The sequence below is a fragment of the Takifugu flavidus genome, chromosome 18 (assembly GCF_003711565.1).
Source record: "Takifugu flavidus isolate HTHZ2018 chromosome 18, ASM371156v2, whole genome shotgun sequence".
In the NCBI taxonomy this organism is placed as follows: domain Eukaryota; kingdom Metazoa; phylum Chordata; class Actinopteri; order Tetraodontiformes; family Tetraodontidae; genus Takifugu; species Takifugu flavidus.
The window spans coordinates 7,540,382-7,556,692 of NC_079537.1; the positions used below are offsets into that span (position 1 = coordinate 7,540,382).

Here is a 16,311-nt window from a genome sequence, read left to right on the forward strand (position 1 = left end):
ACCGCCCGCGTATCCTGCGGGGAGAAGATGCTAACGACGCAGGATTGAAAGCCCCTCTGACCTACGCCAGGCACCTCTTCAGTGTGACATCAGCAGCATCCTGCAGCCCGGCGACGAGCGGAACCCTCCGGAGGCCCCGGGTGACCTTCGCTGTTGTCACACAACCGTCGGCCGCCTGACGCAGGGATCACGGAGAGGAAGCGAGGCCTTTGATCCCTGCCGGGGCCGCGTCAGCTGCACGGAAACGACTTCCCCCGCGTGTATTCACGCCGGAACAATTCTGGACGTTTTGTTTTGGTGGCGGCCGATCAATTAGAGCGAAACTATTCGGGAGAGACGAGACAGATTACAGAGGGGGGGGTACGTTGGATACGCTCTGTCAACACCGGGAGGATTCGGGGCGGTGGAACCTGCGTTCTAACTTCAACTTGAACCAGGCAGGACTGTCAGGAAACTGTGGAAGGAGATCAATAAATCCTGCCACACAAATGACTGATTTCATACTCTCCTCTTTACGGCGTCTCTCCCGGCCGGCGACCTGCTGGGTCAGGAGCCAGGAAAGAAACCTCAGCTGGTGTCTTCTCATTCCCAGAGCCGGTTCCATCTAATGGAAAACCTGTGGTATGTAGATTCTGAGGAAGCGTCGATTGTCTTCGACTTCCTGAGGACTTTGCCTATAGGAGACAGATGCGAGTCGTTTAAACGGCGGAGTTGCGAAACTCCGAATTCCTGTTTCTCGGATGTCAGCCTGACAGTCGTCTCTGCTTTCGTCTCCTCTTTGTTGCTTCTTGCGTCTCCGCCTGCGCAGCAGAATCAGCACATCAAACAAACACGGGGCGGTGTAGCGTTTCGCCCCCAGACGGCGGAACGGGTCACGGACAACGGGAACACGCGGAAACGTGCGGGGCGAGGGCGCGAAGGGGGCGAGGGAGGGGGGACGCCATTCCAATCCAAACAAGAGCCGAGGTCTGTTCTGAAATCAAATCTGATTTTGCAGTTCAAAGATCCCACAAAGCTGTTTTCTAGGAAGCGACGGGAGGCGCAAAAACCCTGGCGGTGAAACCGACACCTGGTCCAGCGAATGTTATCAACATAAAACCTCCGCGGGGCCCCGGGCCGCCGGGCCGGGGCTCGAATCGCATCAGGAACGCGCTAGACCGAAGCACCGAGGTTCAAACAAACAAGAGCCTTTATCGGAACCGACCTCAAACCCCCGACCGCTCTCCACGGATCAAACAGGGGCTCGGGCCCAGAGTCGACGCTCGGCGACGGAGAGGGGGGGGCGGGTTCGAGGCCGTTGACTTTCGTTTACAACTTCGGCGCTAATCTCTGCCAAAGCGCACGTTGCCGTCTTGTGAAAACAAGGCCGGCGGCGTGAGCGGCGCTGACGGAGGGATTACGGCGAGATGAAAAACCCGCAGAGGGGAAAAGAAAAGCGTGACAAAAACAAACGGTGGGAATTCTTTTAATCACAACGATGGAGGCAGGACGAGGACAGGCCGCTGACATTAAACTGAAACAACAACAACAACAACGCGTCGAGCGAAGCTGCGGCGGACGTCCCAAACACCTGAAAACACATAAATAGTCCAAACGGTAAAAACGGGTCCACTGACTGGACAGTCACATCCGACTGGACGTCCCGTCCCGTCCTGTTGCCACGGTCACCTGCAGAGAAGAAGCTGGATCAGTCAGAAGGAAAAGAGGCCGCAGCAGCTCCACAGCGTCTCCGACGTGGGCGATTGACTCGTCTCTGGTCTCCGCGTACGTATGGATGCTGAGCATAAAGACATTTATCTTCTGATCTGATGGACACAAAGCCCCGAGGACTGGAAGCTGTCACAGTCTAACACAAGACTGCGCTATTAATAGTTGACTACAAAGTACAATGGTGCATAATGCTCATGCTTGGCGCTCCCCGAGGCATGCGTTTTCCACGACTCCCAGGTAAGAGTGACGCTAACCCACCTCCTGCCGCGGCAGGCGTCCAGATCTTCCTGGAGAACAGCAGCTCTCTTCTGAAGGAAGTTTACCTGCGAGACAATTGGCACAAGCTGATCTTTATCATCCCACTTTGATCAAGGCTGCAGTGAAAACCTGCCAGAGAGCCAGAAATTAGAGGTGAAGGAGGTGAGATAGCTTTAGGAGGATTGTGGGGAGGGAGGGGGGTGGAAGAATGGCTTAGTTGTTGGATCCAGGGGTCAAATCAGCAGGGGTTGGGGTCAGGAGATTAGGGCAGAGGGGTTAGAGCATATACGGGCGGGGGGGGGGGGGGATTATGAGGCAGGTTAGCTGAGGTTAGGATGCCGCGAGAGGCTCTTTTGTTTGGCTGCAAAGTGTGAGTTTATTTATGAAGAGTCTTCGGCCCAAGTGAAAATAAACTCCGTCTGTATTTACGTGGTATCTGGAGTCGGAATAACGGCGGCCCCAGAAGAATCGGCATTGTTCTGGGAATACCGTGCTGGAGACGAGGCTGCATTCCTCACCGCGGGGAGACCTCGAGCGGGTTCTCGCGTTTCGTTTGGCGCGGGACGGCTCACGGGCCTCAATGAGACGCGGTCGGACGATTCTTCGCCACCTTTCCTTTCGCTTTGGAAAAACAATGCAGTCCGGCGTGCAACAACCCGAGGTGGTCAATTACATCTGGAGGAGCTGCGGCGAAACGGCCCGCTTAGACAAACACGGCCGAGGCAGAGGTGGAAGGGATCTAAACACACACGGCCGGACCGGGCCGTGACAAAGGTGTCCAAGGTCAGCGAGTTTCACTTATACCTTAATGTCATAGGACGGAGGAAGGCTGTGATTCGTGTAGCTTAGAGTAAAACCAGCTTTGATCTTACGGAAGCAGTCATCATCAAAGCATTTTGTTCGCCATTAATGGAAGATGGATTAAAAATGATGCGTTTGGGCCAAAGGCTGCAAAAGTAGGGCATGCTGAGAGACGCATGAGGCAGGAACTTTCTTGTGGAGGTTAAAACACTCGACCACTCACCTGAGCTTTGAGAGACGTGATCGTGTCCTCCAGCTCCTTTTGGAGCTCTGCCGGCATCAGACCTTTGATCTTCTCCTCGTACTGCCGCCGTACCTCTGTCGCCTGACAGAAACACTGCGTTAGCGAACTTTCGGCACAGATACGTCCCCGATCGAGACCTCCTACACTGTCAGGGAGGCTTAAAACATTGGATTATAGCATTCGTGTGCTAAAAAACGGACACAATTAAAGACTCTTTGAGAAGATTAATAGCAATACTCGTGTTTCCACAACCAGTCACACACGCCCGTATATAAATACTCTGAGACATGGCGCCTGTGTGAACAGCTCCTCTGGAGGAGAGACGCACCGACAGTGGGTATCCCCTCTTTATTCATGGCTCACAGTGTTCCTTTGCTCTTCACAGATGCTTCAAATCTCCACAGGGGGTCCAGCGAGCTGGCAGGACCCGCTCTGCACAACACCCCCTACTGGATGCTCACGACTACAGACAGATCTAACTCAAAGTATTTATGGACCTGTTCCACAGCTGGATTAAAAGAGGACAAGGCCATGTTGGAGGGCAGAGCACATCAAACGAGCGAGCGGCTCAAATGCTTGCTAGCTAGCTAGCTCCACTGGGGAGGACCAGAGGAAGTCTGTCTGGGGCTAAATTACAATCCACCAAACCAGAGTCTGATTATAGAAGTTGAAAAGGGTTGGGTTAGAGCAACCCCCGGATTTTGTTAACCCACAAATGCACACGAATGGTCTCACACACACACACACACACACACACACACACACACACACACACACACGGGTGCACGTTTAGAGCACTGTTGAAGCATTTACAGCCCTGTGAAGTTCAGAAATCCAGATGAATTAATCTGGGTTGGATGAATACTTTAACAGAACAGCAGGAGCCCTGAGGTGCGACCAAGGAATACCGGTAATCTGAGCATTTCAGTAAATTTCATCTGATCCCCCCAAAAACACACACACACACACACACCAGTCCTGCATTTTAAGTATAGAGTGAAGGTGGTGGTGGTGGGGGGGGCTGCTTTTCCTAAAATAATTGTCCTGTTTTGGATTTGACTGATTGTTCTGGCTAATTAATCTTCGCGGGCACAATGAAAGGGATTAGGAAGCACATCAAAGCAACCTTCGATATAAATGATCCCAACATGAGGCAGCTCGCTTTGTTTCGGCACAGCGTGCGCCTGCATTAGCCCGCCACAACTTTGCCAAATTTCTCAGCCGCCGTCTGTCCTGGACAATAATTACAGGTCAAGAATCCATTAGTTTAGAGAGAAACGTCCTTTTCTTTCCACTGCAGAATTAATTTGCGGATAAAACAGCTTTAATTCAGGCGTCTGGCAGTTTAGGAAAGAAAAAACACGCCATGAGGGCAACTATCTTTAGCCGTTTCTGTAGTCATAACAGAATAAGAGAGCCAAGACAAAACACACTCCACTACCTCAGAGCCGAGCAATAAACAATGGTTGAATAAACACATCCTGACCAACCGCTCGGAATATAAGTCCTGATCCCTCAAAAGCCGGGCTGCTTAGTCGTGCATTCCCGCCTCACGTATGCTGGGGTCACGGCAGCAATGAGAGATCTGCTCTGCCTAAATTACAACCTCTTTGCTGTCTCCGTTCTGCTCCCCATACATTAGGAAGCACGGCCGGGCGCCACGCGCGCGCTCACGAGCGCGGCGGGACGGGACGGGAGACGAACGTCGCGCGTTCTGTTGCGTAATGCTTGGTATAGGGTTGGGGCCCCCGTACCTGAGCGGGCCCCTGCTCTCGGAGCGGAGCTAATCCGTGGTTTGCTATGCAGCCTGTGTGGGTGGAGGCTGGCTGCTTCCCCACCAGGAAGCGGATGCTCTGCTACCAGATAAATAAAAACAGTGGGAACTCAGAATTCTGCCTTCGACGCGTCTATAAATGAAATTCTAATCCCCCCCCCCCACCCCGGCGATGTCTGAGAGATGCTCCTTCATTCCCCCCCCTCCTTGTTTCCTTCACGCATCCATTTTTCCTCCTCTTTCAACTTTTATTTTTCAACGGCAGAGGTGTGTTTATTTTTCTGACGGGCGGCAGAAGACATGTGACAGCATCATAGCGGAACGGGGGGGGGGGAAGAAAGCCTCCTCGCCTTTGAACAAAACTGTTGATCAAACCTTCCGCGAGGGTTTGGTCACCGACTGGATGAGAGCGAACAGGAAAGAAAAAGAGAAGGGGGGGGGGCAGAGGGAAAAAATTGTGCTACTACTTTCCAAAGTGATGAAAAGGCCCTTTGACTTTTTTGGTGGGGGGAAAAAAAGAGCGAAGAAAGGCCGTTTCATCCGACCGACTTGTTTTAAAAAGAGATTGTGTTTGTTCGATTCTTTAATTTTCAGGACTGGGAGGAGCGGCACTCGTTTCCCCCTCCCAGTCATCTTAAAATGACAACATTTCATCTATATATAGTCTTTAGATTGTGGTTTTGACTCTCTGTTTGGTCCTGTCACATGGTGTGGTTCCTGACAGCTGCCAGCAGAAAGGAAAAAGCCCTCAACGCTTTCAACGCTCAACTGAAGTCTGCCTGATCCTCGGGAAGCCTGATGTATGCTAATGACGCCGCCGCGCTGGGGCGGGACAGGTAGCTGTGACAGGAACCTTGCAGGAACAAGGGGGGAGTATCAAAAATGACGCCACTCTCAAAGTTTGCACCTTCGCATCCACCGAGAACTCGCAGAGTTCGCCGAGGAGCGATTTGAATTCGGCGAGGGGGGGGTGGGGGCTTCACACGAGCAAAAAAAGGAAAGAGAGGAAACAGGCGGCAGAAGATTACAAGCAGCTGCGCATCTTAGCGAGGTTGTCGGAACTGTGGGGTGGATCGGGAGCCTCTGATGTAATGTGCCTCAACAAAAACAGCTCGCAGGAAAAGACAGAGGCCCCGACTTAAATGCAGCTCCTCTGCATTTCTCCGCCTCCCTCCTTTACACCTGCAACAGGACTCAAAACGGGCATTGAGACGGTTTTCCTCGCTCCGGCTCCGACCATACGGGAGAGAGCGGAGCGCCGAAGCTCGCCCAGTGGATCATTGTGTATTGATACAAAGACTGCGCTCTTCAACACTCGGCTCCTGTCTTCAAGGAGAACTGAAGCGCACGGCGAGCAGCTGATCTGCCATTTTAGAGCGAGGCGGCCTGGAGTCAGCCTGGCAACATCTGGGCAGCTGTGCTGCTTCGGCCCGCGAGAGCGCCGTGCTAAAGACGAGCCGGGGCATCAACGAGGCGAACGCGCAGGAGTGATGGAGGAGCTCCGGCGGGGAGGCGTGGAGCACCAGCCAAGCAGCCCCTTCACCTCAATAGAGCTGCTCTTCACGTCTCCTGTCAACGGTGGCGTAGAACCGAGTGTTCGTGCTCCCGTTTGATCATCTGAGAGCGGTTTCTGTGTGCGAGGGAGTCGAGAACTGAAGCCGTCACTCGTGTGATTTATTTCAGCACGAAAAATATTTGTTTCCTTTCATCTCTTTGGGTCGGGGGTCATACGAGAGCCAAAGGATCCAGCGTGCACCACGCGCCTCCTGCCGGGATGAGTCCGAGCGTGTCCCACGGACCCGTTCTCCAGGGTTATGGGCACTGGGACGTCCTCCAGCCACTACCAGCCCGTGATGACCAGGCCAGAGGCGGTGGAGTCCACCAAAGCAAAGCGTCGGTTCGCAGAACAAACACTTGCGCTCACCAACGCTGATGCGTCTCTCCTGCCAGGGAGCTCCAGCCAACCTTCCTGTTTCGGGGTCGTAAAAAGATTTACTCTCCACAAACGGGACCAAAACACTCCGGCGGGGTCAGCGGTCAGCTCTCCCTGCATTGAGGGAAGCGGCGTACAGCGCCTCTGGGACTGGAGCGGCGAGCGCCGGGCCTTTCCTCCAGATTTACGACGGCCAGACGGCGAAGGGCGAGACGGGCGTGTGAAGTGTGCGCAGGGGTCGGTGTGCGGATTGGAGGGAACAATGGAGAACGAATGCCTTTGGTGTACATACCAGGGTACAAAGGCCGGCCTCCTGTTCCCATCAGCGCTTTCTTCTCCGTGTGTGTCAAGGTCAAAACACAGGCTGATTACAGGGCATTCTGCACAGCCCGACTGCGTGAGGCTTTCCTCTGAACACAGGCGGGAGCAGCATTCCTGCCCCAAGGCATTCAAAGTCAATTCTCAAGGAATTTGGGAAATGTGTGAAGGGGGCCATATCTCTGCCCCTGAACTAGACTCAGACAGCGACCATGAGAGAAATCTGACACAAACACACGCGCGAGTCGATCTTCAGGGCTAATAAGAATAAAACCACCTTCATCTCGACCTGGGAGTTAGAAACAATTCCACACGTGCTGTTGGTGGATTCCTGCCTGTCTGTTTGGAAACGTGACGGCACCTCACGGTGACCGCGTCTGGCTCCTCTGATCACTCTGTGCTTCCATTTATTTCATTTCCTGCTGCAGCAGAATAAACACCGACCAAAGAATCTGTAAATACGCCGGTGTGACGCTTTCTCACAGCATTCCGAGGGCTGTCAGACGGCTGCGCGTTAGCTCGCGCAAACATGGGCTGGGACGGCGCGGCGTGAAGGAGGAAAAAAGAACATCAGACGCAAATATGTTCAAACAAGGAAACCTTGTTTAGCTCTTATCAAGTCCAGCCAGAGCCTGTTTTAGCCACAGAACCGACCGCTCAAGCACACGCGATTGACGGCATATGGACAAGCGGAGGACCACACAACAGCCCCCCCCCCCCCCCCCCCCACCCCCCACCCCCCCCCCCCCCCCTCCACCGCAGGAACCTTCTTTTAGAATTCTGAACCACCTCGGTCTGTTTCCACTGAAATTTCCCGGGAAAAACTTTCCCCCAACCTCAAACTTTCCCTGAAAAAGTACCTAGTATGGGGGGGATTTTCAGATCATCTGGAATCGTTGAGGGGCGGGGCTGATCCGCGGAACAGGCACGCAGCCTTTATTTCATTTCGACAAGCTTCACTTTGAGTTTTGATCACTGGGAAACGAAGGAAAAGAAGAGAAGCTGCAAAAGGCGGACGAGCAACGAGATCCAGGCTCTTCGGAACAATCGCGCCTGTGGAAGGATAGTTGGAATGCCGGTGGAGCTAAATGTAGGACACACACCCAAACAAATCACAAGATTCTAAAGGCTGAAAGGCCACAGCAGTCACAGTGGGCCTGAGCCCCGTCCCGCTCCCCCATACATCACCAGGCATTATCTGGAAAACTGGCAAAATACTGAAACCACAGAGCACGCCGGGAATTTTACCCACGTAAATAAATTCCTGGTCATAAAAGTTCATTCAAAATACAGGTGGAAAAGGGGCCAACAGCAAATAAATGTGGCTGGGCATCGGTCCTGCACACAGCTTTACACCTACAGTTATAAAGAGGACAATCGGTCATATGTAGGGACGTTTTAGCATAGCAGGGACGAGCTAATGAGCAGCCACAGCTGCTGTGGTCTGCATAGAGACAATGTTCTGTTTTTGGGGAGTTCTGGTGGGTGGGTGGGTGGGGAGGGGTTTACATAAGACCCCCGTCCACGTCGGTATGCCGCAGCTATGGTGGGCTTTTGCTGCAGAGCGATGCTCAACCTGCAGCTGACAAACAATAGAAATATGAATGAGTCTGGAGGTTGGAACAATGTGACGGTGGACGGGTGCAGCTTCGGATGGAGCCGCCTCGCGAAAGATTGACTGTTACCTTTTCCTCGCTCTCCAGCTCTTTGCTGAACAGCTTCTTCTCCGAGGCGTGCAGGCGTCTCTGCAGACTTTCCACCTTCTCTTGCAGTGCCTGCGGGGGGGGGAGATACAGTGTCATCAAGTGTCTGACGGGGGGAGGGAGGGAGGGAAAATCACTTTGCAGGCCTGGTGTCATGTGCAAGTGACGCACACGGATACACGCTAATCTGCAGTTACATTTGAGGTGATGAGTGACACCGAATCCAAGTTCATCTAAGGAAACAAGCGCGCTCAAAACAGACACTTAATACGCTAATCCGAAAATATTCCAGACCCAGAAAACGGAGAAGAGGGGAGGAACTGAGGGACAGATGCAGCCGGTGATTAGTTTTTGTGTATTAACTGACTAATAATAAGGTTATGACAGTAATTACCAGCAAGTAGGCCTCATTAACCCTGCAGACAAGGACACAGAGAAATCTGCTCATTTGGGGGGGGCAAACTTTCAAGACATTTGTAAAGTCAGTTTTCAGTCCTGTGCTACTTCTCTTTTCCCCACAGACACCAATAAAAGAATCTATTTTACCTTAAACAGAACCAGAACATACACATATGTGCACACATGTGACGGTATCCCCCCCCCCCCCCCTCCGGAAAGGCAGAACCAGATGTTTGAGCCAACATGTGGACATTTCTTCCTTGATTAGCAGAGGGAGCCGTACACTGTACACGGAGCTTCCCACACGTGCGCGCGGGCGCCGGCTAGCGTCAATAACCCGAGCGCCCCTCCACCCCGGGGCTGAGTGAGGGGGCCAGGTGTCGCCCTGTGGGTTCTGAGCTGAGGAAAAACACACACCAGGTGACTGACATGAGCGGCCCGATTTACAGGCGACCGCGCCGCCATAAATCACATAAAGACTATAAGGTTTCAGAGGCCGGCGAACTGGAATCAGTACAAACAACAAAAAAATAGCTTTCGGGCCACGAGCACTCGCTAGGAAGGTGCGCTGAAACATTAATCATCCCAATGATGGAACCCAAAGGGGAAACACTCGATACACACAACTAGGATAACTAGCTACAGGTTTTTAAAACATTCATCACTTCACTTTTTGAGTTCAGCAAGTCATTTTTTTTTAGACTAATACAGAAAATCTCCATTTCTGTTCTTCAGCTTCCTCTCATGCCCCACATTTTTAAACAAGGGCTGCCATCTCACCTGCCCCCTGGTGGCTGAGTGCAGTACAATCATTTTATAGAAGCTTTTGATGCCATGTTGGTTTATCCTTTTCGATGGGAATATTACAGAAGACTACGTTTGGAGACAACTTTGGAAAGTATTCTTTAAGTGGGGGACGTCCAAGACCAAAACTCCTCGACTTGATGTCGTTAACAGTTCTGCGCAGCAGCATAACATCATTAGATCTAGAGGAGCAGAGCAGCACAGTGTGATTCCGCACCTGAGCTGCGCCGATGCCGATAAATCAACTTTATGGTGTCTCTCCTTCCTCTGCAGGGGCTAAATTTGGCCTCTGGCAGACAGAAAGACAGAGTTATCTCATGATTCTGGAGCACGCCGGGGTCAGTTTCAGTTCTGCAGCATGAAAGACGGCCAGTTTCCAGCATGTTGATCCCATTAATCGGGGTATTTCTCAGCCAATCACGATCTCATTGCAGCCCACGTCTCTATCCCGTTGCCTTTGATTTCATCATTTCGTTTTGTTTATTGGTGATTCAAAGGCTAAATGACACCAGAGAAGCCTTTTTAGAGGATCTGGCACCGGTGACTCAAGTTTTGATGTCTTTACAGCTCACAAAGATGGCGAGCCGCCCTCCCACCTCCCCTTTAACGGACCCACGTCCGATTCCCCGCATTGTGACACATTTGTGGACAAGGTCTTCTGGGAAGTTAGGCGCGCCGGGACTTCAGTGCTGATATTCTCGCCTCTTTCATGTGGAGTCTGTATCTGATGTGGTCCCAACAAACCCCTGGGGTTGGACATTCGACAGTTGTTGCCTCGTCGACGGAGGAATGACGATTCGGAGCTGTCAGAACCAGCCTCGGAAATATTCAGTCATTATCTCCACCACGTGTGAAGGAAGGACCGAACCGTTTGTGTGATGAGAAGCACTTTACCAGCAAGAGTTAATGCACATTAGAATGTTACCATGGACTTTGGAAGCCCACCCAAACACACTCACAGAGCAGGTGGTTCCTATAGAATCCCGGGTGAAGGTGTGTAAAGGCCTTGTGTTGAGCGGTTTAAGCGTCTCCATATGCTCCGTTTCAGTCATGCAGGCAGGGGACTATTGTGAACAGGCCAGGGAGAAGACAACATGGGGGGTGCAGGGGGGGAGGAAAGAGAATATAGACAATCAGAAAGGTGAAGGAGTCAAAAAGTAAACAAAAAGCTGAGACGATAAGACGGAAATGTGGCATCAGACGGAAGAAAGTTGAAAAAGAAAGCTGAAAGAGAGCGGGGGAGGGAGAGGAGGGACATGGGGGAAGGTAAACTAGTGGTCAATGGAGCTGGAGTACAGGTGAACCCCTCCTGCTGCACACTCCCACCTCAGGGAAAGCTCGCAGGTCCCTCTCACCTCTCCATCAGCCTTTCATTCCAAACTCCAGCTGAAAGGATTAACTAGGCACACACAAGCACCAACAAACACACCGCTCGGAGCAACCCATGCAGGTACAGGCACGTATTAATATTAACGGCAAAACTCCTCCAAATGCGCCGCGTTCAGTCAGACCAACGCGCAACCCTGGCTGCACACAGGCAGGGAGAGACGCAGCGATGCTTGAGTCATCTACCCTGGGTGGTCCTCCTGCACAGATAAGGCGGGCATGTTTCCCTAGGGTTAAGTAAAAGCAACAGAGGGCAGGAAAAAAGCTAAGAAGAAAGAAGAGAGGGAATAGTGGGAGGCAGGGAAAAAGAAAAAAAAAAAAAAAGGCCAAGGGCCTCTTTAAACTTGGTGTTTTGTTAGGAGCCGGGCAGCTCTTCATGTGCGGCGGGGCCGTCTATTTGCAGCGTGCTGTCAGAAGTTTCTCCCAAAGTCTGGATTAAAGAGATCCTCTAATGACACTGAGGCTGGACGACTTCAGAAAGCAGCAAAAAACCTCACACTGCACCGCCTCCAGCCAGACACACACACACACACACACACACACACACAGGACAAAAGCAACAGAATCAAACATAAGGGCCTAGAAAATAGCTGCATATAAACAAAGAGTGGACTGCCTCCACCCACCCACCCACGGACACACACACACACACACACACACACACACACACACACACACACGGTGGATATATTCATCTCCCCTGATCTGATGGTAAATAATAAAAGAGGAGGTGCTAACCTCTAGTAGAGGTGTATGGCCGGAGAGGCGAGCAGAGAATCTCTTTTATCTGTGCTTTTATCAAAGGATTGTCGGAAAGGTAAAGAAGAGTGGAGCTGTGGGGGGGTGGGGGTGGGTGGGAGGAGAGGTCTCCCTCCTGAGGTGTTCGAGAAGTGCAACTTTTGGCTTTGCTCTGTCATGCTGCAACAAACGCGGGCGCTTTAGCGAGTCAGAGGGCCCCCCCACCCCCACCCCCACCCCCACCCCCCGGAGCCATCGCGCTGACTCATTAATCTGATGCCTGTACCAGCTCCTTCTCCTCAGCTGATTCCAGACTGATGTGTGAAGGCGGCGTCTCTCCCGATCGACGTGCGAATGAAAAGAGAAGCAGATCTCTTCGTGACATCGGAGCGGTGGAGGCGCATTTCCTGGTAATGATGGAAATAGCAAGACAATTACAGGGCTAATGAAGACATGCTGCGACTGCGCTGCGCCCACGGGGGAAACGCGCCGTTCTCTATCTGCTCGCCTGCATTTCTCTCCGCCGCTCTGAGCTACAGTAAAAAGAGAATAGGAAACACCGAAGAACTGAGCGCCATATGCTCAGATTGTGAAGGAATGTGACCGTGTGTCCCCGTGTCTTTATTCTTACACCCAACTGAAATGAATCACTTGAAAACGCTAAATAAGAAATAAAACCGGTGGCCCGTTTTATCCAGGTTCGTAGTGGAGATTGTTGCTATGCAGGTGTGAAGGATTCCTCGACGCCGCCTTCCAACGCTGGCCCTGATTGGCCCGAGCAGTTTTTGAATGGTGAAACAGCGTCTGATTGGCTGAATGGTATCACGGGGCGACGCCGATGATGGATAAGGTGTTTACTTTTAAAAGAGAGGTTCCACAGTTGCTAAAGTTCCGCCTTGAATGTTGGAATACACGTGGGAAGCAAGAGATTAGGCCGCATTGTTTCTCTGTACTAAGCGTTGGGCCTGCGGTTTAATGACTAATTTCCGGTTGTTGTCTGAAAATGGAGTACGGTCTATGAGCTGTTCCACTTCCCACGTTCCCTAGTTTCATCCTGGAATGTTATCTCTCTCCTACTTCCATCTCCTCTGATATACGGATCAAACACTGCTGGGAATCTGCCCACAGCCGGAAAAGTCATCAATCAGCCAACACCAGGCGCACATGGACAGTAGAGTCGTGCACGAGCGTACACGGACATTAAAGGAGCCGGGCAGTAAAAGCCTGGCAAACCACTCCACTTCATGCTAATATGAAGGATAAACAGATCTGAGGTGGAACTCTGTGTTTAGCTTTACTGACAATAGTCCTTTCAAGGATTTTAAAGGCAGAGTAGCAAGAAGAGGACTAAAAAAGTAGGACCAGGTAGACAACTGGTTTACTTGATAGGACAGAATAGCCTGCTTGCCCCCCCCCCCCCCCCCCCCCAATCATACTTAACCAGGAAGAAATGTCGGATGTTGTAAGCAAAGCTAACATCGTTAGCTACCAGCTCCTTTAATGACTATGGGGCCATAAAACCATCAGACTCTGGATCTGGATGGGAATGTTTCTGTCTAGTGAGTGATGACTGAGTTATATTTGGACGGGGATCATCTGTAGTGGCGGCCTTAGCGACCGGGCTAGCGCGAGATCGCTTAAACTTCAGTGACCAAGAGTGAAGCCCAAGGTTGACACAAAGGGACGGGGACATGTGCTGAAGGGAGGGACGGACCACATGAATGGGGAACAGGAACACACACACACACACACACACACACACACACACACACACCACACACACACACACACACACACACACACACACACACACACACACACACACACACAGTGTTCTTTTGCCTCTGCTACAGAGGCTGCCCAGCACACCTGTTCTTGATCCACTGCTGCCATTCCTTCCCACAGGCAAAGTCATCCTTTCAACCCCCTCAGAAACTAATGCATATATAAGTAAAGAACCAGCTGCAGCTGCTCCAACCAGCCCCCTCTGTGCGCGCTCGCCAGGCTGCCTGAGTCCATGGGCTCTTTTGTCATTCATTTCTGGTGAGCCAGGGTGGAAGGCTCCTGCAGATCACATTGACTCCATCGAGAGCTGATCCAAGCGATGGAGCCTCTCAACCTGTCAGCTCCAAAGCGAGGCGCACTCAGGAATTCACTCTCAAACGCAGCGAAGCCCTGGTCACTTCTGCATTATGTAACTTGTCTGCTGTCACTTCGTCCAGGACCTCGGCTTTGACGAGTGCTGGAAGTTACTCCACGCTGGATCAAAAGCGCAAATGCCTCCGTGCGCACGTGCGTGCACAGTGACACCTGTGGGTGCTTGCTAGATAATGTAGCGCTGCTAAAAGATGTCAAAAAATAAAAATAAAAAAGGGCTAAGATCTGACTTGGGTCCCTGTTCATGAGGCCAAAACAAGAATTTTTAATTTATGGGCGGGGGTGCGTACGTGTCTGTGTGTGAGGCAGCGTTCGGCAGGCAGACAGACAGGAAGTGCTGCTGAGGGGAGCAGGAACAGTGGTGCTGATCAAAGCTCAGGCGGGTGACACTATGGGTGGAGTGCCATTGTTTATTCACCAGCCACCTATCTCTTTTGGCAGGGTGAGATGAGGTGAGAGTGTGTGGAGACAGTTTGAGACAGAAAAAGAGATTGAAGATACACAGTTGGAAAGATACTGCAGGGTGTGTGTGTGTGTGTGTGGTGTGTGTGTGTGTGTGGGGTTTTGTACCTTCTCCTGGCAGGCTAACGTGGGCTTGAGTTCTGTCAGGTTTGGCAGCTGCACATTTCGGGCACACACACACACACACACACACACACACACACCACACACACACACACACACACACACACACGTGCATTCTCTCACACACACGCACACACACACACACGTGCATTCTCTCACACACACGCACACAGAAAACTCTGCCCGCTGCAAGCGGCCACACAGAAACGTGACATGCGCTCGAACACTGTCTAACCTCAGGGATAAACGCGCGTCACATGAGCGATGATGTCGCTCTGCCCCACGGACGCCGGCGAAGCCGATAACCCCGAAACTTCAGGGGCCCGGGCCGGCTCGGCTCCTCCATCACGGCCTCACGTTCCAGTGACACGGTGCGAGTCGTGTGGACCGACACAAGCGACTCCTCTTAACCAGTCGAGCGACTCGGAAACGCTCCAAAAACATCAAAACCTTTCATTTATTTGAGAAAGCTCAGGCGTTAAAAAAAAAAACAACCCCAAAACAAACGAAAGAAAAAAAGAAAAAACAGGATCGACTTTCAGCACCCGCGGCGCATGTGGACGGAGCCGCCTCCCTCCGGTGGACGGGCTCTTTCCATTTCTGCCGGGTGGGTTTCGTGGTGGGAAAATGTTTGATGACCCTCGTTTGTGTTCCACCTCGGCGCTATTTGCCTCCGCTTTCATGTCGGACACTGACCCTTTTCAGCCGCGAGCGCTGATGTCCGAGGGCGAACGTGAGACGCCCGCGCGGCACGTCTGCGCCGCGACCGGGGGGGCGGCTCCTGATTGGTGCAAACCCGCCTGATGTTTGGGTCAATTTGTGGAAAACTGGCAGCGGCCGGGCAAAATTGCAAGGTTGTGCAGAATTTACAGCGATTTATATTTGGCTTAATTTTGCAACGCACCAAAAATACTGCAGCTAAATGTCACTTCTTGACAAACACACACTGTATAATGAGCAAACTTAACTGTGCTGCCGTTGTTCCAAAAAAAGGGATTTACGAGATGCATACTGTAGGTCCGTGCAAGCGACACCCACATTTAAGAAGCCGTGAGTACAGTAGAGCCACAGAGGGAGCTAAATTTGGGCCAGAAATGGTGGAACGGGACTGACGATGGAAATAATAAGGGAGGCATCTGATCCGGCGCGGCGCACATGCAGAACAACTGTTTTGGGATTATCCAGATTCAAATGTGCGGCTAACTTTGATGTTATTTTCTTCCCCTCCCATTGTCTGAAGCCCCTCGCTCTCTTCATAATCCCAACCCTTTGAAGTGAGCGGCGTGGAAACAATGTCAGCAGGCGACACGCTCCCTTCCATGGCCCGCTGACGGCTCTGCGCCGTCTCTGCCTCCTCTCCCCTCTTTCCCTCCCGTGTCCTTATGTTTGCCATCTCAGTCCTCGCTTCCTCCCTCCTTTCATCAGTTGGCCCTCACTTATTTTCCTGTAATTGTTTACGGCCAATTCTACATCCTCTTTCAAGCCCACAACAACGCTTTTT

The 16,311-nt window shown here is 51.9% G+C and overlaps 1 protein-coding gene across 11 annotated transcripts in view; it reads right to left on the reverse strand.

The window, feature by feature from the left end:
* Positions 1–61: 61 nt before the first annotated feature.
* Positions 62–16,311, reverse strand: part of cep112 (centrosomal protein 112) — a 65,382-nt gene continuing 49,132 nt past the window's right edge. For 7 of the 11 annotated variants that reach the window (XM_057014740.1, XM_057014737.1, XM_057014734.1 and 4 more), the window contains 4 exons: positions 8,724–8,813; positions 2,993–3,094; positions 1,969–2,033; positions 1,450–1,777 (listed from right to left, as the gene is read on the reverse strand). In XM_057014740.1, coding sequence (XP_056870720.1) covers positions 1,624–1,777; positions 1,969–2,033; positions 2,993–3,094; positions 8,724–8,813 — 411 coding nt within the window. In that variant the 3' untranslated portion in view covers positions 1,450–1,623. Of the gene's footprint in view, positions 675–1,449; positions 1,778–1,968; positions 2,034–2,992; positions 3,095–8,723; positions 8,814–16,311 lie in introns of those variants that run through there. The other 4 variants (XM_057014732.1, XM_057014736.1, XM_057014741.1 and 1 more) reach the window with 4 other exon arrangements.